This window comes from Triturus cristatus, chromosome 4_2 (assembly GCF_964204655.1).
Source record: "Triturus cristatus chromosome 4_2, aTriCri1.1, whole genome shotgun sequence".
NCBI lineage: Eukaryota > Metazoa > Chordata > Amphibia > Caudata > Salamandridae > Triturus > Triturus cristatus.
In genome coordinates this window covers 349,602,678-349,629,027 of record NC_140586.1, presented here as the reverse complement: position 1 = coordinate 349,629,027, position 26,350 = coordinate 349,602,678, and the positions used below count along the sequence as shown (strand labels likewise).

The 26,350-nt window shown below is 42.8% G+C and overlaps 1 protein-coding gene across 1 annotated transcript in view; it reads right to left on the bottom strand.

Moving 5' to 3' along the window:
• Positions 1–4,205: 4,205 nt before the first annotated feature.
• LOC146833863 (uncharacterized) overlaps positions 4,206–26,350 on the bottom strand; it is a 71,164-nt gene continuing 49,019 nt past the window's right edge. Inside the window, exon 2 of the mRNA XM_085601758.1 lies at positions 4,206–7,767. Within this exon, the coding sequence (XP_085457884.1) occupies positions 4,358–7,767 (3,410 nt within the window). The 3' untranslated portion in view covers positions 4,206–4,357. The remainder of the gene's footprint in view (positions 7,768–26,350) is intronic.

The following is a 26,350-nucleotide window of genomic DNA, read 5'->3' as shown; positions in this document are numbered from 1 at the left end:
GGTAAAGGCCCTCAGAATTGTACGTTTCGATTCCGGCACAGTTTGGTGGCTATGTGCTAATCCTCAAAGCTGATCACGATATTTATGCATTATGCTATTTGTATATTATTACCAGAACACAGTCAGAACTATACAATGAGTGCGGACTAAATTAGTTATATGCATGCTACTCATACAGTACTGGAATCATCTTTTGTTAAGTTGGTGCCAAGGGATGGAATCATGGAGTCCAGTTATGTGGGTCTTCAATCGGTAGACCCATCGTTGTTCTCGCTCTAAGAGTATATATCGGAAAGGTTACCAGTGCCAATCACCTTTTCAATGATAGACACTTTAATGTCTGTCACTGTGCTTTTTTTTCGAGATAGTGGGCGGTAAGCTTGGTTGCCGCAATTGCCCACCTGATCGTGCTTTAGTGCTCGCTTATTCGTATTTTTATTTTCCTGATGGTCATGCCCACATACATAACTTGGCAGGGGCACTTGATAACATAAACCACGCGGTTGCTATTACAGTTAGCATGCGAACATTGTTCCCACGGATATGTCATACCAAGATCGATTCGTTTGGTGTGTTCTGTCAGAGGACACACCACGCATGACCCACATGGGTAGTGACCTGTAACTGGTGGGTTGTTCCAAAGAGTGAGTTGGTTAGTAGTCTTTGGTCTATGTGTGTATAAGTGTGTCTCTTAGACTCTTATTTCTCCTAAACGAAAACATTGTTTTTTCAAATGTAAGTTTATTAGATGTTAGAACCGACCATTTTTTGTTGATGATTTTATTAATGTCGTTTGCGGAGGAATTATAAGTTGTGACACATATCAATGTGTCCTTCACTGGTTTTTCGTGCGATTCCAGTAAGGACTCCCCCGGGGTGTTACGTGATCATTTGTTGGCTCTTTCAATGATCTTTTTTGGGTAGGCCTTCTGTTGTAATTTATTGGTTAGTATCTCTGCTTCTTTTTTGTAGTCTTTTAGGTCCGTCCAATTTCTGCGGATCCGGAGAAACTGGCAAGTTCTCCCTTAAGGCACGCAAATGGGCGCTATCAAAATGTAGCAGGCTGTTTCTGTCTTTAGGTTTTGTGTAGAGTGAACTGATCAGGGTACCACCCTTGGCGATGAGCTTAACACCCAGGAAGGAACCGATTCGCTGTTTGTGGTCATGGTGAAGTGTAGATGTGGGTTGAGTTGGTTCATCCAATCAAGAAAATTATTCAGAATGGACTTGTCCCACTTCCAGATGACCAAGATATCGTTGATGTATCTAAACCACTTATAGATGTCATTAGAGTAAGGGTTCATGGGCCAGAAATGTTGTTCCTCAAATTGGCCCACGTACAAACACGCTATGCTCGGCGCAAATTTGCTGCCCATAGAAGTACCATGGACTTGTAGATACATCTGGTCTTCAAAGTTAAAAAAATTCTCCGTCAGGGCTAGGTGCATGAGGGTAATGACCCAATTGACCGGTGCTTCCCATTGCCATTCTTCCTGTCTCAATAGCACCTCTATTACATGAATACTTTCTTCTTGCGGAATGCTGGTGTATAGCGCTTCCACATCCAGACACACCATGGTATTTTCTACTGGGTCATGTGCTATGTCTGTCAAAAGGTTGAGTAGATGTTTAGAGTCTTGTACATATGATTTGATTTGTGTCACCAGGGGTCGTAGAAACCAATCGGTATACTTGGACAGGGGTTCAAGGAGGGACCCGATGCCTGACACAATAGGCCTCCAGGGAGGAGGAAGTTTACCTTTGTGTATCTTAGGTATTGTGTAAAAAAGGGGTACCCTCGGGTCGTCTGGAGTAAGGAAGTCCAGTTGTTTCTTTGAAATCCAGTTGCTATCTAGTGCATCTGTGGTCAGTGTTCTTATTGTCTTCTTGAGTCGTGCTGTGGCATCTCTGTTGATGGTCTTGAAAAAAAAATCATCAGCCAGGAGATTAATGCATGCTGTTCTGTAGGCATTCGTACTCTGAATGACCATTGAACCACCTTTGTCGGCAGGCTTGATTACGATAGCAGATCTTGAACTTAAAGATCTTAAGGCCAGTCTTTCATTGTTGCTCAGATTATTGAAGACGCCTTTCTTTGCTTGAAGTTGCTCCACCTCCTTGGTCACACTTTCTGCAAAAGCTATGACTTCTGGGGGCATCAGAGATGAAGGGGGAAAAAAGTTGGACTTCAGATGCAGTGTTGTGTGGTTGTCATCGTTCTCAGGTTTGTCCTTATCCATGAAGAACGTCTTGATACGGATTTTACGAAAGAACTCACTCAATTCGCAGCGTAGTTGGAATCTATCCAAGAAAACTGTGGGGACAAATCCCGATCCTTTGTTAAGGACTGAGTGTTCATCACCGTTGCAGGTGTTCTCGGTGAGGTTCACTACTAATCCCTTGTTCCACTCGTGCTCGGTTGTTGGCCTCTGGTCTGACTCCGGGTGTTCATGGCTGTCCTCTCGTCTTCCCATTGGACTCTTCTGTTGTTGCCCCATCTCCCCCGTTTTCCTCTTCTCCCGCCATGTCCTAGAAAACAATTCAAATTGTAGTTGGGTTGTAAGAAGGGTCATGTTTGAGTTTCTACTTTACACCACTTCCCTGAGTAAGCCTTGGAATGCTTGACTTGCTACCATAAGGGTCAGGTGCTAACAGGTTTACTTCTTGCTCAGTTGTTTTGGTTTTGCTTTTCTTATGACTACTGGTGTTGATGACCTGCTCAGTTTTTGTTCTTCTTTGGGCATCAGTTCTGGTAGCTTTATTTCTTCCTTGCCTTTGTGTTAGTTCTTGGTAGTCTCAGAGGTTCTTGGGCTGCTGGAAGGTGATCTTTCTGTTGACCTTCAAATATGAGGTGTCTATGGATCTTATCTTGGTTCTTCAGCAGAGTGTTTAAATTCCTTCACAACCGAAGTTGCCTTCCATGCCAAATACCGGGCTCGGTCCGAGTCATCACCTTCGTTTTTTCTGTCCTCTGTGTATCACATAGTTGTCAGGCTTCTGGTAATAGGCTTTGATTGAGAGCATTTTAGCCATTTGACCGGAGACAACCCAAAGTGCTCCATGGAGCTTTACACTGTTAGTGGTCAGACTTAAAAATAGTCACTCGTATTCTTAATCATGAATGCCTTGAGGTGCTAATACTGGGTGGAGAACCTGGGCAAAGTTCACAGTTTTTCGGTATTGAGCTGTTATGTGCATGTTGGTAGCATGATATTGCAGCATATTTCCAGATGATTTTGAAGGATTGTGGTGGTAAAACATTGACTGGAGACAAAAAAGACTCTTGTGAGATGAAATGAATACATTTGTTGATTAGAAATCTTTCTCCAACAAAGCACATGACAAACGTGAAATAGAGGCAGCTGGCAGATGCTGCCAGTATAGCTGTTTAGTTGGAAGTTTACAAATTTACACAGCTATTTTTGGGACATTCCAGGTACAACGTGCCTCTCTGCAAGCTTTCATTATGTTCTTGAATATTTTAGAATCATACCACAATATATGCAGTGCATTCTCAACTCTGCAGGAGATGTGGCTAATGCTGTTCTGAAGACATAAGAGGTCATGCCTACTCTCCTATTTATCTTTTTCATTTTTCTGTGCCCTGTTTTGTAAAGTCAGCTGCATTGTGGGTCAAGTAAAAAATAAGTAGAAAAGACTGAACTTCCAAATGGAAGATAGAAAACTGCATTTAGAAAACTCTTAATGGTAACTGCATAAACTCAGATGTTTCCTGCAGGGCCAAACCCCAGTTAACAGTGGCGACAAACACATCCACAAAAGCAAACATTTATCAGATCATATCAAGGATAGGAAATGGATGGTAACCAAGGGAACACCAATTAGATAAGACTGACAGAGACTGAAAAACTGCATATGTGCGGCATACTAGATGGAAAGGAGGAACGGAGTAAGCAAAGGTGCTTGGGCTATCTCCATAGAGGTCCTCTCTGGCACTGAGCGGGAAATTCATTCTCCATGCCTAATGATCCTTTCCTTAACTCTGGAGAAATAATTCTTCCTTCACGCTTATTCAATACTTGTCTGTTTTCTACTGGGAAAGCCGCTAAGTCGTTATGCCCTCACCTCCCAATATAAGGTATTATTAGGTTGCATTTTTTTAAAATTATGTTTCCAATACTTAGATCACCCCTCCCAAAATACAAAATATTACAAGTCAAGGTCACTAAAAGACAATACACAAGTTTGGTCATTACATTTAATGGTACAATGCATTTCAGAGTTTTGATACTTGTGGTGGTTCGTCAAGTACGTATGCATGTTCACTGCGAGTGATTCATTTGTTTTGTACATAGAAGTAATGGCTAGCAATTGCTTTGCATCCTGTTGTGGTTTTTCAGCTCGACTGAGTCTGTGAGGGCCATGACTGAGAAATTATATTTACAAAGTTACTACTTACATGCACCTTACTGTGGGCCATCAGCGAGGTTGAGCGTGAAAAGGTCCTTTTGCAATCAGGGCATGAATACGGCTTCTCGCCGGTGTGGATACGCTCATGACGGCGCACCATGGAGGCCTGACAGAAACTCTTGTCACAGAAAGAGCACTGATAGGGCCTCTCACCAGTGTGTACTCGCTGGTGAACTGTGAAATCTGACTTCCTTACGAAGGTCTTCCCACATTCGCCGCACACCAAGGACCCTTTCTCATGACTCCTTAGGTGCCTCACCAAGTGAGAAGATAGAGAAAATACCTTGCTGCACAGAGCGCAGGCAAATGTTGGACTGTCGATGGGTGTTTTATTGCTGGAGATGCACAAAATGGGCTCGTCCTCTGGTTTTATGTGTAAAACAGGGAGATCACTCATAAAAGATTTAATTCCAGATGCGTCAATAGAGGGATCATTCTCCGATTTTATGGTGACAAAATTCGGATCTCTGATAGGAGGTTTTCGCTTTTTAGTACACGCAGGGTGCTGGCTGTCTAGTGTGCCATTTGAGGTCAATACTGAGGATTTGCTTTCAGATATTTTGGAACTGCAAGATGAGTGACTCACAAGTGTGTTGCTAAACGATATGGCAGGAGAAGCCTGATCCTCTGATTTAATATGGTCCCAAGCCTGACCGCTGGTGAGTGTTTTGCTCTTTGAGGTACACGAAGAAGGCAGCCACTCTGATTTTATTGGGACAAAAACTGCATCACTGATGGGTATCTTGCTGTCAGAGGGGCACACAGAGGGTTGATATTCAGACTTTGTGTAGGCAAATGTTGAGTCTCTGATGAGTGCTCTTCTATTGGATTTGCGCCTAGATGGTGAGTTCTCGGATTTTGCAACGGAAAAAGGAGAGACATGAGCATGGTCTAAGCATTTGGAATCCTTCACAGATGTGTGGGAATTGGAATCTGTGCAGGTATCCTGTGTGTTGGTGGTGGTCACTGTGCTGCTGGAGGTCAGCCGAGAAGGGTGAACCTTAGAGTCTTCATATATATCATTTGCATCAACATTAGGTGTTGAGATGTTGGACGTGAGTACAGCAGGATGGACCAAAGAATCCTCACAAATAAACTCTGCCTCAGCAGTGGGCTTTGGGTTATTGGATGTGAGGTCTAAAGGAGAGACCTCAATGTATGTGGAGTTATCATTTTCACCAATGGTCTGTTCTAGGTGGGCTTTAGAATCTACACAGTCATAATTTTCATTACTAATCGGTGAAGTGCTTTTGGAAGAACATGGAGAAGGATGCACCATTGATTCTGAGCCGTTATTTTTGGTATTGCCTTTGGACGTAGGCCTGTTGGAGGCGAACATAGAAAGAGGAGAATTAGAATCTGTGTAGGCATCGCTGGTGGCTGCACTGCAACTGGAGGTACCCAAAGAGTGATTATCGTAGATAATGCTCACCCTGTCTGAACGCTTCAACCCAAAGTGCCTCTTCTGGTGCTGGCGAAGCGTAGAAGGGTCTGAGAATGTGTCTTCACAAAAGGGACATGTGTAAGGCCGGTTCCCAGTGTGGGTGTTGTGGTGAATTAGCAACAGTGAATGGCGGGAGAAGCGCTGGTCACAAGCACCACAGCGGAAGGGTCTGATTGCTCCATGGGTACGATAGTGTAGGTCATAGTCTGATTTTGAGTGGAACGTCTCACCACACTTGTTGCATGGGATCACTAAGTCAATGTCGCTCTGCTGGAGATGTATTGGTACCAATAAGGAACTATTAGTTGCGGTGCTATCAGAATAGAAGGGCTGCTCTTCAGTCACTGCTTCTGTGACACTGGGTGCTACTTCTGTGACAACTTTTTCTGGTTCACCTGGCAAGATGGAGTAGGTCACATCAAGGGAATGACGTCTGTACTTTCGCCCAGTTATATGAGTTTTCTTGTGACTTATCAGTGAAAAGGAACGTGCAAAGGTCTTATCACAATCTGGGCACTGGTAGGGCTTTTCCCCTGTGTGGATGCGTTCGTGGCGGCGCACCATGGAGGCCTGGTAGAAACCTTTATCACAGAAAGAACACTTGTAAGGCCGCTCACCAGTGTGGATCCGCTGGTGCACAGTAAAGTCAGATTTCCTCACAAAGCTCTTCCCACACTCACCACAGATCATAGAGGTTAGCTCATGAATTTTCTGGTGCCTCTGCAGACGGGAGTAATAGGAAAAGCTCTTGCCGCAGTCTTTGCAGTTGAAAGGTGGCTCACCAGGAGGCTGGCTGTTGTGAGCAGGCTTCATTCGTATGTGCCTCTTTTGGTGCTGACGAAGCAAGGCTGGGGTAGTGAAGCTTTTCTTACACTGTGGACAGGAATAAGGGCGGCTTCCAGTGTGTACATTCTGATGAATCTGCAACAAACTTTCTCTGGCAAAGCATCGGTCACATTCTGTGCAGTGGTAAGGCTTACTGCCCACATGCCCCATATAATGTATATTATAGTTAGATCGCCTGTTAAAAATCTTTCCACACTCATTGCAAGGGAAGACCTTTGCAATGTGGCTCTGCTCATGTTTTTCCAAGGCTGAAGAGGATTTGAAAACTTTCTCACAGTCAGGACATGAGAAAGGCTGGTCTATGTGTTGCTCAACGTCAGAAGAAGATGCTGCAACCTTCTGCTTTTCTGTCTTTGGGTCAGTCTGCGTGCCAGAAAGTGGTTTGGTTTGTGACTCCTTTGCATGTGTCATCTTGTGCTTCAGTAGAGAAATGGAGCGTGCAAAGGATTTGTCACAATCCGTGCACTGGTGGGGCTTCTGGCCGGTGTGTGTTCTCTCATGGCGGCGCAACGTGGAGGCCTGGCAAAAGTTTTTGCCGCAGTAGGTGCATTCATACGGCCTCTCGCCAGAATGTCTCTGCTGGTGCTCTGCAAACTCGGACTTTCTCGTGAAAGTCTTCCCACATTCACTACAGACGAGGATAACACCTTTAGTCAATTCTTGCCCCTCATTCGCTGGGGCAATTGAATTTCTATCAGGATTCATACCTTTCTTCTCCACCAAATCAGAGACAGCGGATGGTGAAGAAACCCTAATACTTTCTTCCCTGAGGTTATCCTGTTTTGAAGATGTGCTTCCTGTCTCGGAATCTTGGACCACATCTTCACACTTCATAAGGGCTTCCCGCCTTGATCGAAGAGTCCTTCTAACGGATTTGCGTTCTAGCATGATGCTACATTTGTAACCTTTATGATCTTCCAAACTATATTCATTCTGCACAGTTTCGAACTTTTCCTGCTTTATCCGATACATGACTGGGCCCTTCCTCTGAGTCATCGCCAGGCGCAGTGTAAACTGAACAGAGGACCTTTTATGTTCTGGCCAGCCTAAAAGAAAAAAATAAACAAAAGCTTTAGTTTATGCCTCTTGTGGATACTTTGTTTTCAAAAGGGTTTTAATTTTGTAGTTAACGCGAATTACATCATACATGGCCTTAGTGCACATTTATTCAGTATACACATCGGAAAGACAGAAGGCTGGTGCACCTTCAGCCAATGAAACAAAAGTGTATTTAAAATGCTGGGCTAGTTTTAGTTTTAGCAATGATTTTTTTCATAACAGACGGGGGAAGCAGGAGAGACATCATGAATTCCTTTACCTACAATGCCATCATAGTCTGGACTGCTATCTCATCGCTTAGAGATTCAAGTCTCCTACTTGCTGTTGAGGATAAAGAATTAGAGAGAGTGACTGGTACCCCAAAAGACCGGTTTACCTTTTGTTCCTGTTACTACCTTCATGACCCAAAAGATCAGGAGTATCATGGGTAGAGCTTGAGGTACCAAAAGGTAAGGCAAAAGTAGTATCTTTTATTTGATGTTGAAGGATGAAGGATGACATGAATATATAAATATTGTAGATACTAAGGAAAAATACATTTCTCAAATCAAACCAGGGTTGGAGGGGCCAGTCACCTTTGTACCTCCTAAAGCCTGCCAATACTCAATTGAAATGCCATCTTGGTAAAGATACATTTGCTTACTTACCCCCATAAAACCTCTAAACAACTAAAAAAAAATCTATTACTAACAAGTAATTACACCACATTCTGTGTCCTAACACTCCTCCTTGTAAAACAGACACCTCAAGGGTTGGTCAAGGTATTGTTTCTGCCATGAATGTTTGCCCAGGCCTCTATTCAGGGCCCTCTGCTGCCACTGCTAAATGTCTGTGATATATTCGTTGTGAGTTGGGTAACCTCAGTCCCCAGACCCTGGACCTTCTTCGAAATATGTCCAAGGACATTGCTCTTCTTTCCAATGTCTCGCTGAAGTAAAAAAGAGGGGCCTGCAGGACATTAGTGGCCTGGGCCCCACAAAAGCTTCTGACAGCCCTCCTTAGAAACATGGGAATGTGAATCAGTTCTCCCCACCCAATCACACTGCGAGGACAACAAGACCTGTGAATGCAAAGTCTTTTTACTCTAAGAACAACAAACATAAAAAAACAGCAAATGTTATTAGGCATTAGCTGTGCTTCCTTCTTTTAATCATTTTGTTTATGCTTTCATTGTGATTTCCTACCATCTCTTTAAAGAAACACTCACAAATTAAATTTAAAATTGTCTGCAATATTGCTAAAATGCAGGACGTCCATGCAAGTAACAGCAATTGATTTGAAAAGTAGTTGGTATCCCACTTGCTCTAAGGAACAGTTTTCTGATGTAGAGGTGTTGGCCTAAAGCTTTATGGGAAGGACAAACTTTTACGAAAAAGTCAGATTATACCTCGTTAGACCATGAACCAAGTAATCACTTCTGTAGCTTTCACCTCAATCCATGATGGGAGTAAAGGAATGCAGAGGACCAATTTGGTTGAACCCTAGATGGTCCCACGCCGCTAGGGTACCTACCAGAAATGTGTTACTACCTGCAGCAGTGGTGTAACTGGCAGCAATTCGCCATTATTCACATATGAGGTCTTAAACCAGACTACACTGATTTTATTTCAGTTTTTAACTGTTCGACATTTTTACTTTTTTCTTTCCTTTTCCAAGATATTTGTGTGATTTTCAAGTTTTAATACCATCCATGATACTTTTTTTCGCTGGATTTATAATGCTCCGATTTTCATTTCAATTTTGGCTGAATATTTCAGTTACTGACATTGTTGACTTCAATAGCCCAAAGAAACACCTATAGTCCTCCTGACAGTCTGTCACCAAAATAGAGAAACAGGGAGAAACCCCTCATCCTGCAAAATGAAAGACAAAGGTCGGAGTTACAGGACTCATAGACAAAGCAGACAGACTGTGACATCCTGTGAGATCCTACTTACATGAAACTGCTATTTGTTATTATTATCAGGATACTCATATAGCACACTTTACAATGTGTCCTGTCTCTACTTGCTTATACTCAGTGTTGGTTGATCCAAAGAGGGAACTACAAAACACTGAAATGACTGTTAGCCTGATGACTGACACTGTGCGTCACCTTGGCATACTGATAGACTTTCTTGCTTTGTCTATTTAATATGAGACAGATCCCCTACATAACCTGAATGCGATTGCAACAGGGTTGACAATAAGTGGTAGTGGGAAGATGCAACAACAGCTTGCTGAATGGAACATCATGGTGGCAAATATGGCTAAGGAAAGGAGCAGAGAAATCAAGAGAAAGAATGGGAAAGCCAAAAAAAATGAGAATTGGGGAAAATGGATGAAAGATTAAAGGCGTAGTTTAAAGTGCAAGTAAAAGAGACTGCAAGAGAAGAGAGAAGAATAAAAGAGGAAGGTAGGAGCAAGGACAGAGAACAGAAGACAGACGGTGAAGAGGAGGAATGAACAGAATTGAGACAAGATGTTGAGGACGGCAGGAGAGGGAGGAGGAAATAGAAGCATAATCATACAGATGACAGAGAGAAAGAATGAAGAAGAGAGATGCAAGAAAAGGAGAAAGAGTGGGAGGGAAAGAAGGAAAGGTACCAGATGGCTAAAAAGAGAGTGTGGTAGAGCAATGCATATTAAAGAACATTCATTCTTAAAACCATGCTTTGCACCAGGACAAGAGCAGAAATTATTTCAAGGTCGCGCCCCATTAAATAAAGCTGGATTGTGAGGGGGGGGGGGGGTTCAAAACCATAACTCAAAAGACATACATGCAGCAGGCTTCAAACTGCAAGTTGTTGGCCATTCATTGAACAAGTACTGGTAAATGCAATAGGTTTCGCCTATGTGATTAATAATAAGCTGTTTTGTGTTGTAAGTTGTAGCTTAGTGAACAGTTGTGCAATATAAGTTACTGAAACTCCGTTAAAATGTTATGACTTGTTTATTGAGAAAGGAAATATATTGTGCTGTTACTGGTGGTACTATAAACTGGTGAATACAGGCCAATTTAAAGCACTGGCTCCATATTGACCTATTCAAGTGATATTTCTACTAAACTCACAGGTTATCAGGGGTTTTTATAATTAACCTCTAAGAGTTACAGAAACTTGCACAGATGATTTAATGTCATTCCATTATTTACCGAAACACACCTATAAGGTTGCAAATGCATTGCAATAATAAAAATTTAATTTAAAGCATGGACAGAACGCTCTAGTAAGGCACTAAATGATAAAAAGAAATTACTAAGTCGGATTACAACGAAAAAAGGAAAAGAGTTCAGAGAACTACGAGTCTGACAACCAAGAAGACCAATCGCTGTACAGCTGTTCCAGGGAATCAATCCTATAAAGTTGCACCTAAACCAATACAAATATGTTGCATTAATTATACATTAGGATACAGTAGCAAAGCTCTAATTATATTTGATGAATGAAACTTACTAAAGAGCATAAGCCCCAAATAATTGAGGGTCCAACAATCAAAGGGACCAGCATTGTAAATAGAAACCAAAGGGGATGATGGACGGAGCATTTGAGCAAATCAAACACAATCACCCCCTGTCAACTGATCTGGGTTTAATCCATCATCTTTCTTTAGCTCACTCGACCACCTCAGTTCAGACATGGCCATATGCAAATCATTCTGCCCCTGTGCCTCATAGGAACAGTCCAGCCCGAACTGCTAAGCCATGCCTTCCCTGGACTGGAAACAAGCATCCTGGGACCGGTTTCTGGTTCATAACCCTCATCAGCCAGGCTATCTTGAATCCAGTGGCAAAGTGAGCAAGGGACCCATGTCTGGGCATACCCTGCCAACTTGGGGCGAACAAAGCGATGCCAAAGGGGATGATGGACGGAGCGTTTGCGCAAATCAAACACTCACCCCCAGTCAACTGATCTGGGTTTAATCCATCATCTTTCTTTAGCTCACTCCAACACCCCAGTTAAGACATGGCCATATGCAAATCAGTCTGACCATGTGCCTCATAGGAACAGTCCAGCCCGAACTGCTAAGCCATGCCTTCCCTGGACCGGAAACGAGCATCCTGGGACCGGTTTTGGGTTCATAACCCTCATCAGCCAGGCTAACTTGAATCCAGTGGCAAAGTGCGCAAGGGACCCACGTCTGGGCATACCCTGCCAACTTAGGGTGAACAAAGCGATACCAAAGGGGATGATGGACGGAGCGTTTGAGCAAATCAAAAACACTCACCGCCAATCAACTGATCTGGGTTTAATCCATCATTTTTCTTTAGCTCACTCCACCACCCCAGTTCAGACATGGCCATATGCAAATCAGTCTGACCATGTGCCTCATAGGAACAGTCCAGCCTGAACTGCTAAGCCATGCCTTTCCTTGACCGGAAACAAGCATCCTGGGACCTGTTTCGGGATTATAACCCTCATCAGCCAGGATATCTTGAATCCAATGGCAAAGTGAGCAAGGGACCCACGTCTGGGCATACCCTGCCAACTTAGGGCGAACAAAGCGATACCACAGGGGATGATGGATGGAGCGTTTGAGCAAATCAAACACTCACCCCCAGTCAACGGATCTGGGTTTAATCCATCATCTTTCTTTAGCTCACTCCACCACCCCAGTTCAGACATGGCCATATGCAAATCAGTCTGACCCTGTGCCTCATAGGAACAGTGTCAACAAGAGATGTGTAGTTCCTGCAGGACAGGAAGTCGACAGGGAATAAAGTATTCCAATTCAGACTTCAACCTAACAAAAGAAAGTGCACAAGGGAAGGGAATCCCTTCAGGGTGGAACTAAAACCCTCACACACCCAGCAAGCTAGGTGTCATGCTTCATCATCTGGGTTCTGCTCCTCGTCGGGTCGGCGGTGCAATACCCGACGGGCACCCATACAGGGGCTCTTTGTCGGAGATCTTTTGTTCCCTGCCGTATGGTGCGTGCGTGTGAGGGCCCGGGAGTGTAGATGTAGGTGATTAAAAAGGTTGGTTGGTCTGAAATAGAATTTTATTGGCTCAGTCAACCACCTAGTTAAAAAGGGGGAGTGAGTGGCGTAAAAGCTATATATGCTCACGACGGATGAGTGGCTAGCTACGCTCAACTCTTATGGTCAACATGTTTCGCGCACATTGAGTCAGGAGGATCTCGTGGCGCTTCGTCAGGACCTAAAGTGAAGTGAAGTGTGCTCGAAAGAAACTATCTACAGTGGGGTGAGAAAAACAAGGGTGAGAACAAAAATGTTGGTCAACCCTTAATAGGCGCCCCTACCTTACGTATTTGATTTAAGAGGGGGTCACTAATTTATGTTAAAAAGAGCTCCTCATCAGGTGCATGGCGCGTCCACAGAGGGAGAAACACATTCGTTCCTACACAGACATCCCCTGGAGGTTATTCAACCTGCCCGCGTCGCCGAACCCGGAACCTCATAGGAACAGTCCAGCCCGAACTGCTATCCTGGCTGAAGAGGGGTGAAACCCCGAAACCGGTCCTTGGATGTTTGTTTCCAGTCCAGGGAGGACCTGGCTTGGCAGTTCGGGCTGGACTGCACCCATGAGGCACAGGGTCAAGACTGATTTGCATATGGCTGGGTTCAAACTGGAACGGCATGGTGAGCAAAACAACGATGGATTTAGGCCCAGATCTCTGTACTGGGGTGAATGTATGACATTGTTCTGCATTCTGTCCATCAACTGTTGTTTTTGCATTTGTCACCCCGAGTGGGAAGTGTATGCCCAGACGTGGGTCCCGTGCTCTCCATGCCACTGGAATCAAGCTATCCTGGCTGAAGAGGGGTGAAACCCCGAAACCGGTCCTTGGATGTCTGTTTCCAGTCCAGGGAGGACCTGGCTTGGCAGTTCGGGCTGGACTGTACCCATGAGGCACAGGGTCAAGACTGATTTGCATATGGCTGGGTTCAAACTGGAACGGCATGGTGAGCAAAAAAACGATGGATTTAGGCCCAGATCTCTGTACTGGGGTGAATGTATGACATTGTTCTGCATTCTGTCAATCAACTGTTATTTTTGCATTCAGCATTGTAAATAAGCATAAGTATAAGCATAAGTATCAGAAAAATTGGGTCCAACAGTTAAGAGGACCATAGAACATTAGAAATAAGCTGAGAAAAAGGCAAAATAGCCTAAGGCCTCCAGACAGAGGGAACAAACCCTTAAGTATCCGGTTAGAGACATAGCAAAATGTAAACACAACCCAGAGAGTCTCAAGTGCGCTTAAGAATGCCGGAGCAAAACATGAGCTGTAGTATGCAGCAAAGGGCAACACAACTTACTTAAAGTAAGTTCAAACTAAGTGAAGCACTGCTTCAATCACAAACGTCAAGACAAAGGAAATGGGATCCAACCAGTGTACGCTTGCAAACATGATTTTTAAAGAGGTGACGGATGTTATTGGACCAGGCTAATAATCCATTCAAGCAATCCCCCCACATAACACGTCGAGAATTATGGGAGATGAAGATCCACATCATTACAATGTCAACATATAGAAACAAGCACAGCGCAAGGGCTATGCAGGTGAAATTGAAAAAAACTAGCACAGCTTCGGGAGAGGGGTATATGAAACTGCTTGGGACCCCCGTTGACCAATCTATCTAAAGAGTATAGAAAGAGAACATGTCCAAGATATCTCGACTTCTGCATTTGATTCCACAACAGCTCTCGAGATGTTACCAAAGTAACTGCAAGCAAGACAAGTGCCTAGGAAGAGTCCTGGGGAAAACCACTGAAAGAATAAGATGAGACACAAAGAGAGATGCATGAGACCTGTGTAGAAGAAGGGTGGGTGATATATTGGGGGGGGGGGGGAAGGGATTTGTCCCTTTGCATGTTTAACTTTTGTTTCTCTTGTGCTTTTTCATTGTCTTCTTCATACTATCACTCTTGTGCTTCTGTAATTGGCAGATAAGCGCTGAAGTACTTCTTGCCTGCCTACGGAAGTGGGTGAGAGAATGTGCAAACGTAATTTATTAAAATAAAAAAACGTACATTTAAAAAATAAGTGACCCACTTTATATCTGTAGAAAATAGGTTATGAGGGCCTCGCCAACATTTTTTATCTGGCCTCACCAGTCAAAAAAGACTTTAACAGCCCCAATTAAGGAGATATATCATACACATAAAAATGAATGTTATAAGGTACAAAAGAAAGAGAGAATAAGAGAAAAAAAAACAGCATTTTGTTTTTATTTACAATTTTTATTGATTCAATAACAGTTAAGATTTTAAAGGGGCCGATGCGATAAAATCACCATATAGATGTGCACCACTTATCAACTATGGCTAGAACTTCATAAGGCCTTGTATGATATATTTAGTTTTCCCATATATGTTAAGCTGTGTTGACACGAGCTAACAAATCCGTTTAAACCCAGCTCATGTTCCATATCAGCTGCCAAGGGGTCAAGAAGCATGAAATGCAATCGAGCAACTGGCGGGAGGAGGAAACGCTTTCCAAACATTCGTGGAGATGTGAAAAATTAGGTTTTTTTGACAGCTGTTTCCATGTCAGAAAAGTGTGTGGTTGAACTTCCAGTGTTCAAATGACCACCCACTGTGGAGTCAAGAGCGAATCACAGAAAGAAACAAGCATTTGCAATGCATAGGTCTCACTTTCACGCGAGTGTGAGCTATTGACATTGCAAATAACAATGCCTTTAATTTTTGTTTTGGTTTTAAAAACATAAATAGAAGGCATTGTCATTTACAATGCCAATAGCTTAAACTTGTGTAAATGCTAGGAGTCTTACACACGTTGTAGTTTTGTTATTGTAAACATACATTATCAGAAGCTTAACACTAAAGGTTTCTTTTGAAATGGTGTTTACTTGCAATCCTAGCTCCCCTATTGATCAACAGAGCACCTCTGCCCACATAGTGGAACATATAATGCTTCAAAAGAGAAATCTTGCCTAGGTTTGAAAACAGAATCAGAGGCTATGAGGCAGTGTCGGGAAAGTAGTCCTTATACTAATTAATAACAGAGTATTCCATATAGCCTAGCCATGCTCATGATAGAGACCCGGTTTAGAAAACAAAAGCAAAAATCAAGTATATGTAGTTATATTAGATGAGGTATGCAAATGAAGAAGCACTACAAGGATATTTTATTCAATGTATAAAATGAAGCTAAATTATACTATAATTTTAGACATGCCATAAGAAATTAAAATTTTTAAAATTCCACAATATGCAGCTAGCCCTCCGAAGGGTGTCCTAACTTTACCAGTTTCAATTTAAGATTTCTTTGTCTCCAACTATCAGAAGCAGACCCAAGACATCAAGCTGGTGAGTTGTCTGTCCAACGTATGAGTGGATACAGATGCTAACTAACAAAAGGGTAAAGTATTTATAGAAAGCGAAACCCTACTATGTCGCCTTAAATGCTGAAATACACAATCATAATATACAATTTGAGACTTTTCGCAATTAGAGGCAAGTACATGCCTCTGTTACTAAAAAAAAAACTCTGCAAAAAAAAATATATTCCAATGCAAACATTGCACATTAGTTCCATCACAACTAACAACACTCAAACGATGGTGCCAATTGTAATATTGCTTACTGGACAGATATTTAGAGGGGTAAATATATTGGATTCTTTTTTTTCTTTACTACCCATAACGTTATTCATTATCAAAACACACTCCAATTGGCCTTATATAACATAACGCATGATCTCAGACTTCCTAATTTGTGTGAAGATTATAGCAGATGTAACCAACAGTGAACCCTCTGTCCATCAATACTCAAGCTCTAGGTCTCATTCAGGATGTGGGGGGAGGGGGTCATTGCCCCTCAACCATGTGAAATGGACTTTAAAGTTACAGCTGTAGAAATGTAAACAGCGAGTCAAGTATATAAACAATGCAGCAAGGTTAGAAATGTCCACGTGTTTTAAAAGTGTTTAAACACTAAAAATGTAACTAAATCAAGTTTTGCAAGAGAAGGCTTGGTTACCGGGTCATACTTTTTTTTCAAGATTAAGGAGACTAGAGTCACAGTAGGTTGAAATGTGCCTCATTTTCAGTTCATTGTATCTTTCTAAAATGGCAAATAACGTCAAATATAATACAAAACCTCAAAACAAAATATTTTTAATGTTTTGAACATTTTTCTGAAACACAATTTTAAGCATGGCTGGTACTGCAAATTATTTATACAAAAATGCAGAGTTTCATGGACACAAAGTACATTTGAACTTCTGGTCTGACTATACATGTGGACATATATTGAGAAAAAAATAAAAAATGTCACACCTCACTATAAAATACAGCTGTATTATTTGGGATTAAAAAGAGAAAAAGTAGGTCACTGAATTTGAATATGTTAAAATAAAGCTCAATTCAGGTCAAACAAACATTGGGGGGGGTGGCATTTCAGTAACAGATGTGCTTAAGGTAGCAGCCTAACGTTCACACGCCTATGACAGCGTAATATGGCAAATAAATCAACTTTTTGGTGACAAAGAAAAAAAAGTTTAAAAAACAACACAGAAAGCGTCGAAACACGTTGATAAATGGTGCTAAACCACTCTCTCCCCGCTAGTCATCAAGTATAGGATGTAAAATGCAGGCGCTTATTCTTAAAAAGTAAATAAATAGTACGCCAAAACCTTACTCAATGCGAACCAACCTAACGCAAAAACGTTCGGTCCCGTTTCAAAAACAAATGTCTTTGAGCACAATTACATGTTTATTCAAGAGCTGGTGTTTACAGGTAGAATTGGCCTCAGTGGTGGTGAATTTGGCCAGGCAACCGTAAATCTAAAACTGCTTCTTTCGAAAACCACATTCACTGCGTGAAACAATTAGTGTCAGCATGAACGCTTCAAAATATAGCTGACAATCCATACGCCTTGAACCTTAACCGGCTAATTACTAATGCCAAACAGGTTGGAATATTCCTGTGGGAATTAAGGATACGACCAGATGATTTCGAATGGGTAAATATTTCGAGAGCAGCTAATGCCTGCATGGCAGTTTTAGTTAAAGCTAATAAGACGCAGAGTTGATATTGCTGCAGAGTTGATAGTGCTGTCCGAATTCAACATGTATTGTGCCAATTGACTTTTCCTATAAAAAATGTGATTTGTACTAAGTGTGTACATGGATTAAGAGTAAATCACAAAAATTAAACTGCAGTCTGCACATTAATTCGTGGTATGCACGTGGAAGTGAAATACTGCAGGGTGGCCAGCAGTCAAACATTTGCAGGAATAGGTCTGCTGGGTACATTATCATTAGCAAGTAAACACCTCGCCTCCGAAGGTTCCCTTAAAAAGGTACTGTGATTCAGCCCAGTCACATATGTACCCGCTGAAGTGAACATCTGCTGTCTCTGCATAAATACTTATTGACTTTACTTCCGCTTCTACAGCCCCCTATCTCAGCATAGAATTCAACAAGTCACGCACAGAAGACCTCCTCGCATGGGCCAGTCTTGTTGCTATGCTCTGACAAATTTGAGCATAAAGACACATGTGCACAAGAAAGGTGAGCTTGGCTGAAAAAATAAAGGAAAAACAGGTCCACGTGTACTCTAGTCAAAATGCTGAGTTGGGAAGATAGTATGTTTCTTAGTAAACGTAACCAAAAACAAGACGCGCGGCCGCGGGACGCGCGGCCGCGGGATGCGCTCTGTGGTGGGGGAGCGGCGGAGGGGTGCTGCGAGGAAAGCCAGATGGCAGAGTGAAGCCAAATGGAGTGAGTAGCAGAGTGGGGGCCAAGACATGCGCGAAAGTTTATTGAGGTGCAGGCGCGCGCGACTGCAAACGGCAAAAGCAGTCTGGCGAGTGGAAGACATGCGCGAAAGTTAATTGAGGTGCGCGCGCGACGGCTAACGGCAAAAGCAGGCTGGCGGGTGGTGTGCGATGTGCGCGCACTATGACGAGAGAGGAAAGCCAGATGGCGCCTCTGATCGTCATTGTGCGCGTAACCGCACGCTCTATGCCAGCCAAAAGCGTTTGGTAGGAATTTTAAATGTCCACACACTAAATGTCTCGCCGAGCAGCGCATGCGCTGGCTCAAGCGAGACCTAAAAAACGTTGTTAACATTCATAAAATTAATAGTTAGTTAACACACATGAGAAATAATTTTCAAAATAAATCTTAAAAACAAAGAAAGAAGGAAAGTGGTGGCAATATGTATAGCTTGCGAATAAATATATAAAGGGATACAACCAGAAGAAAAAAGTCTATGCACAAACTAGTGTAAGTAAAAAGAGAGACAGAAAATGCACACAAATTCCTCTACGTAAAATAACAGTATTTGACTAAATTAAGATTAGAGTACATATGTGTTGTTAAATAAGGAGAGACTGATGTCAAGTTAATAAAAGTACAAGTTACTTGGGTTTAAATACAGCTTATGATAATTTGTGGTTTTGCAAGATATGCGCCTACTTGGCGGTTGTGTCTGCGGTCTCTTGGCCTGTCTCTGGCAATGATTTTCTAGGCCTGAAGACACAGAGCAGACGGCAGAAAGATCATCCTGAATGGAGCCGGCGGTGTTACTCAATGGGCCACAGTGAGTGAATGCTGCGTTCACCAGAAAGATCTACAAGCACGCTTCAAATGCATGCAGGCAGTGAGAGATAAGGTAAACAAAAACCGTGGTGCAGGGGAAACTGACTCCTCCTCCTCTGCACTCCTCTTCACTGACGATAAGCTATTAATATCAAAGACCGCACAAGGCCTCCAACACCTATTAAATGATGTTATACTCTTGTTATGAGCGTGGCCTGGAATTAAATGAGGCTAAAACGAAATATATGATTTTTTCCAAAGGGATAGCAAAGTCATCCAACAGATGTATGTACGCAGGGAACAGTACTTTAGAAGAAGTTTCTTTCTTTGATTATTTGGGCATTCGTTTAACACCAAGTCTATGTTGGACACCCCATATTGAGAAAATACAGATGTCATTAATCCATCAGACCCCTCACATAAGTAAGATCCTTAAAAATACCTTGGCCAGGTAAGTGGCCCCAGCGCTTAAAATCTACAATATTAACGCCTAAAGGGGCACATTGTATAGGGCTGAACTAAGGAGTAGTAGGAACACGGATTGTCTTACCACCATAGAGAACCGTTTCATAAGCTCGCTTTTTAACCGACCAACTAGTACCCCCCTGACCCCAATCTATCTGGCCCTGGCCCAAAGAAAACTGGCCCATAAATTGGATTACAAGCACCTAATGTTTTGGCATCGCCTGTGGTCTATTGAGGAGCTTGCACCTTGCCGAGTTGCGTTGATGGGCCTTCTGAAACAGCCCCAGGTAACTACCATCCCTTGGTTTAGAACCTTGAGAGACCTGAGAGGAAATTAGGGATGGAGGTGTATTGGTCTAACCCTGTGAAGCTGTGCTTAATCCCAAAGAGCAGGGTAAAAACTGTCTACTGGGAGTCTATCTTGGTGGAAGATGCGACTAAACTGGTGGGCACTCTCACCCAGGAATTTATGAACTTTAAACCTCTTCCATTGTTCGACGAAACCATTGAAGAAATTGTTCCAACCCTTACATGTAAATTATTTCTTCAATTTGGGTATAAGTTTTGTAATAAGTGGCATTCTAATGTTCCCTCTGATGACAACCAGCTTGTAAAGAAAGCCCTGAATCCTCCGTGCATTTGTTATTTTTTTGCCTCCACTATAAGACCCAGAGGGGCAAGTGGATAATTCCCTTGTGTAGGCTTATTTTTTATCTGTATATATGAAAGACTTGTATCTTTTTTATTGCGGTTATCATTTTATGCATTTTAACTTGCCTTTTTTTCCATGTACTTTAAGATCTTTGTGATCGAAATAACGTTATGATGATGAAACTGAATAAAAGAAGGTCCACCCACCACAGTGGATGAAAAGGAGTACATGGGGCCGGGGAAACTGATAACAGAAACACACAAGGAACAACAGGAAACAGCATGCTTTAACCATTAGAAAGGGAGGAAAACTAAGTGGCAAACACACAAACAAAGACCAGGGCGGGATGTAAGTCCCTTTTAAGATTTATTTTAAATATGATAGATTTCACAAGCACAGCCCTGTGCAGGCGAAACCTAAAAAGGGACCTTTGCTGTACGTAAGGGGGGATTCGGAGTCCCTAATTTACAGATTTATTATCTAGTAGCGCAGTGCAGCTATGCGTACTCATGGTACCATCCTGATGCACGGATCCCCTTTGTCAGACCAGAAGCCGATAAGGTTCTGCCTGCCACCTTAAATACTATATTGCTACAGGGATACCCTAGGGACCCCCAGGAAATCCAAACCGTTTCTACTACCAGTTGAGCTTGGTGGAAGCTGCAGACCGTTACCAAGGCAGCCGCACTATACTCTCCCGGGATCCCTTTATTGAACAACCCATGGGTTACGATTATGCAGGAGAAATTAGTGCAACTCACACTCACTAAATATGCCATAACGACAATTGGGGACCCATTCACAGAGGGACACGTTTTCTCCAGTACCGACGAGGGGAGGTTTAGTGAGGCAACATGCATGGACCACTTTATTCTTAACCGGATCCACAGTGCTCTGCGAACAGTTATTGCTGAGTTCCCCCTAGAGCCTGCACCACTTACCCTGTTGTCCATTGTCATTGCCGACTCTTCTGGTGATCATTTGTTCTATAAAATGTACAGGGTGTGTATGACCCTTGTCCCCAGTAGAGACGCCAAAATTAGAGAGGCGTGGGAGCGCGACCTGGGTCGCCCGCTCCAGGTCTCGCACTGCGAATTTTGCTGTACACAAATTAAGGAAGTCTCCCTCAATAGCAGGTACAAACTATTACATTTCAAGTTTCTATGGCGAATCTACATAACCCCTGAAATAATGCATAGGCTTAACCCAGACAGACCAAATACATGCCTTAAATGTAGGGCTCCGCATGCTGACTTTTTACATTTGGTCTAGAATTGTGTCAAAATTGGGTCTTACTGGAGGGTTGTCTGTAAGGAGATTGAGAAGATGATTGGCTTGGACGTTGAGCCCTTGACGGAGGTTGCACTCTTGGGGTATGTGCCTGGATTTCCCAAGGGGGTGCGTCGGTTCATGGCAACTGCGCTTTTGTTGGCAAAAAGGGAGATTGCACTTGTTTGGGGGCGGAGGTCTTCTTTCACGGTCAAATCATGGTTGAACAGTCTCACATACTGTAACACGAACAGTGAGTTATTCACTAGCACGCAGCCACCGACCTCTCGGCCAAAAGATATGGCCCAACCATGCAACTGCCCGATGGAGTTGTACCATCTGGAGTGGGTTAGGTGGCCCTTAATTGTGTAGTCCTTATTTAAATGTCTCGATATGCTTGAAGGGTATAATGATGTATTACCAAGACTTGGCATCTGAATGTATTGCATGCAAGGACTGCTTTCCCCAATGTTAATGTCCATACTTAGTTTGTGGTATTGCCAGTTAAGTGGTCCATGTTGTACGAAGGTCGGAATGTTTTTATATATGTAAATCCATGTCATTTGTATGAGCGATAATTGTGCTTTTTTCTTTTATTGAACAAGCCAAAAGTAAGTACGTATACGCTGTATGTCTTATTATGAAAATGATAAAGTTAAAAAAAAAAGTTTTAAAAAAAAAAGTTAAAAGGGACAACTAGATTTTACTATATGGCAATATCTATATACAACTCTATTGTATAATGTAATTTGTAACAAGTGTACTGTGATTTATTTTGTTTTACCTCATGCAACCTGTAACGTCTATTTATGGCTTTCACTATATTTTAGTCCATCAGATTTTGTATTTTATGCAGTTCATCTTGTGTTTAACTGGGTACTTGCTCTTATTTATGTGGCAATTTGTTCTTATGTGTAGCAGACAGTCACTGTTGGTCTAATTAATGCTACATGGAACTGGTAATAAGTAAATATTTAAAAAGTAGGCGTTGGAGACGATGAGTGATAGAACAAACAGTAAAACGTAAATTACATATTTGACATAGCTGCAGGGTACACATTGCCAGGAGGGATAGAAGGGCGAGGAACTGGAAGATGGAAGCATGAGAGAGAGTTGAATGTGAGAGGCAGTCAGGATGCTGAGCCCCAATCACCAACAGGTGTGACTTTAACCCCTTCCATGCTGCGCAGATTCCGCCGCTGTGCTGACGGAATCTTGCGCGGGCGTGGTCATGACGGAACGGTTCCGTCATGAGCACAGCTCAACCGTGGCTCATGACGGAACCGTTCCGTCATGAGCACCGAAGGGGTTAATGTAGTTTTAATGAAGAGAAGTAAAAAAGGTGATGGTCCACAAATCGGTGTAGTGGAAGTTTTCCGAAAACTGGCTGAGATGCATTGTAATTTAGGGTTAGCAATAATGTACCAATGACAAACCACAGGTGTACTGTGATAATGTATATTATATACATATATCTGGGAGAGGAGTTGGCCTAACGGTTAGGGCGGGCGACCTTGAATCTGGGGAACCAAGTTTGAGTCCCGGCAATGACGCTGAACATACTATGATTCTAGGCAAATCACTTAATCTCCCCGTGCCTAACAAAATTGTGTCCTCATGTAACACAACTGGTACTCGTGTAATGCGCTCTGATACCCGATACCTTCGGGTCAAGTTTGCGCTATATAAAACTTCATAAAAATAATAATATATATATATGCATACATACATACATACACACACACACACACACACACACACACACACACACAGAGTGTACTGAGATTATTACACATATATATATATTCACTGAAAAAACCATAGGTTTCACACACGTTATAGTTAGGAATTAGCATTTAAAAAACCTTGCAAATTCACTTAAAAAACCATAGGTTTCACACATGTTATAGATAGGTGGATATTTCACTCGTAAAAAGCCAATGAAATTCCCCCGTTATAGTTAGTTCAGATAACTATAACTCGCGCGCCCACAATCCACTGCTGATGACGTCACATATGACATAACTCATGACATGGTCAGTGGCATCACTCATGACATCACTGATGACATCATCCTTGTGATAAGCGTGGCGGCCGCGCGAGTTATAGTTATCTGAACTAACTATAACGGGGGAATTTCATTTGTTTTTTACGAGTGAAATATCCACCTAACTATAACATGTGTGAAACCTATGTTTTTTTAAGTGAATTTGCAAGGTTTTTTAAATGCTAATTCCTAACTATAACGTGTGTGAAACCTATGGTTTTTTCAGTGAATTTGTACATTTTTTTAAATGCTAAGTTATGTATGTATTATTATTTTTTTAATATATTTATTTTACAATAAACTACGTATTTTTGTTTCTTTTTGGGGTTTTTCACCGTGCGCGCACGGTGCGCGCACCCACGCGATTTAAAAAAAAAAAAATTCAAATGTTTTTTTCTGCCTTCGGGGTCCTTCAGGGACCCCCTGACAAAGGCTAGGGGGTCAGGAACTCTCTACCCTGCCCCCTTTTCACGTTCGCCACCTTCCTTTTTCACTCTCGCACTGAAAACAAACAAAATGGTGGCCGACACTTCCTGATTTCGACCGATTCGAACGTTGACTAACATGTAACCACCAATCAGAATTACGCTCGCGCACGTTAGGGTGCTCACACGGTGCGCGCACGGTGCGCGGCTATAGATATGTATGTGCTTTTAACTGCAATTTTCTCAGGAACTACTGAACAGATTGACTCCATATATGCAAAAGGCACATCCCTGAGCTGAGGACTACCTCTCTGCCAAATTTCAAGTAATTCTGTTCAGCCGTTCGGGCTGCACCTTGGACTAAAGGTCCCTATGGAAAATTGCATGGGGAAAAACGCATTTTGGGACCGCCCTTTTTTCTCAGCCCCCGCTTGACGAATCCCCCCCGAGACTTTCAGGGTAGGAGCGAAGCGCCCCACCTATTTTGAAACTTTTGCGAGGATTCGTCAACCGGCGCCAAAGTTATTCCAAATAGAATGTTGCGGATTTCCTATGGAAACACGGTCCTAACTATAACTATCTACTGGCGACCGCCAGTAGATTATATATATATATATATAACAAAATCCAGTTGGCCGCACACTGCTCGTCACACCAGCATGTTGCCCCAAGGAACTCTGGTAGATGTAGTGGCGACGGCGAGTACGCCTATGCCACAGTGTAGAAAAAAAGTATGTGTCGCATTAGCCATCCCTGGACACGTGTTTCGAGGTAGTTGCCTCTCGTCAGCAGGGAGTAGGTAAGTGTAAAGGGGTGCCGCGTGGACTGCCAATAACGTAAAAACAGGTAGAGTACCTCTCATGGCGCGCAGGTGCTGGTCCAGAGCTCGTCAGCCCAAATGGCTCAAGGGAGCCTTTATATAACAAATCCAGTTGGCCGCACACTGCTCGTCACACCAGCATGTTGCCCCAAGGAACTCTGGTAGATGTAGTGGCGATGGCGAGTACGCCTATGCCACAGTGTTGAAAAAAAGTATGTGTCGCATTAGCCATCCCTGGACACGTGTTTCGAGGTAGTTGCCTCTCGTCAGCAGGGAGTAGGTAAGTGTAAAGGGGTGCCGCGTGGACTGCCAATAACGTAAAAACAGGTAGAGTACCTCTCATGGCGCGCAGGTGCTGGTCCAGAGCTCGTCAGCCCAAATGGCTCAAGGGAGCCTTTATATAACAAATCCAGTTAGGTAGAGCAGTGTGCGACCAATTGGACTTTTGTTAATATTCAGGCTCCTTGAGCCGGTGGAGCTGACGAGCTCATGGTTACGCACCTGCGCGCTACGAGAGGTATTTTACCTGAGAACACTTATTTTAGCAGCCTACACTTACTTGCACTCAAGACTCGGGCATAGGCGTACCCGCCGACGCGGACTTCAGGGACCACAATTCTTTGGGGCAACACGCTGGTAGGTAGAGCAGTGTGCGACCAATTGGACTTTTACATATATATATATATATATATATATATATATATATATATATATATATAGATATATACACACACACACACATACACATTTTTTTTTTCAAGAAGGAAGCAGGGAACCCTGGGTAGTTCCAGGGATTTAGGTGGAGAGCAGTTGCTACATAACATTCTACAACATCACCGACACCCCAAATCAGCTCACTTAATTCACGCAGAGCTAGAAAATGACAAAGTATTTTGCCATTTTGCCAGCAAACTCTTTAAGCATAGGATTATAAAGAAAAATGACAAAGGTTAAAATTATGTTATAGTTACGTGAAAATACCATTTAAAATGTCAATCAATCAATCAGTCAATCAGGGAATTGTAAGCTCACTACTCACCCGTGAGGGTCTCAAGGCACTGGGGAGGGGGGGGGTCAGCAGTTCTGTTTAGCCGAAGAGCCTGGTCTTGAGAGTCTACCTGAAGGTGTTCAGGGAGGGGGCACGTCTGATGTCAATCGGGAGCTCATTCCAGGTCTTGCCCGCGATATAGGAGAAGGATCTCCCTCCTGCTTTAGCTCTATGGATGAATGGGGTTTCAGCAAGGACGAGGTTGGCGGATCGGAAGTTCCTTTTGGGTACGTGGAGGGTGATTCTGTTGTTGAGGTATTTGGGTCCGATGTTGTGTAGGCAATTTGTAGGCGTGGGTGAGTATTTTGAAAGTAACTCTCTTCTCGATG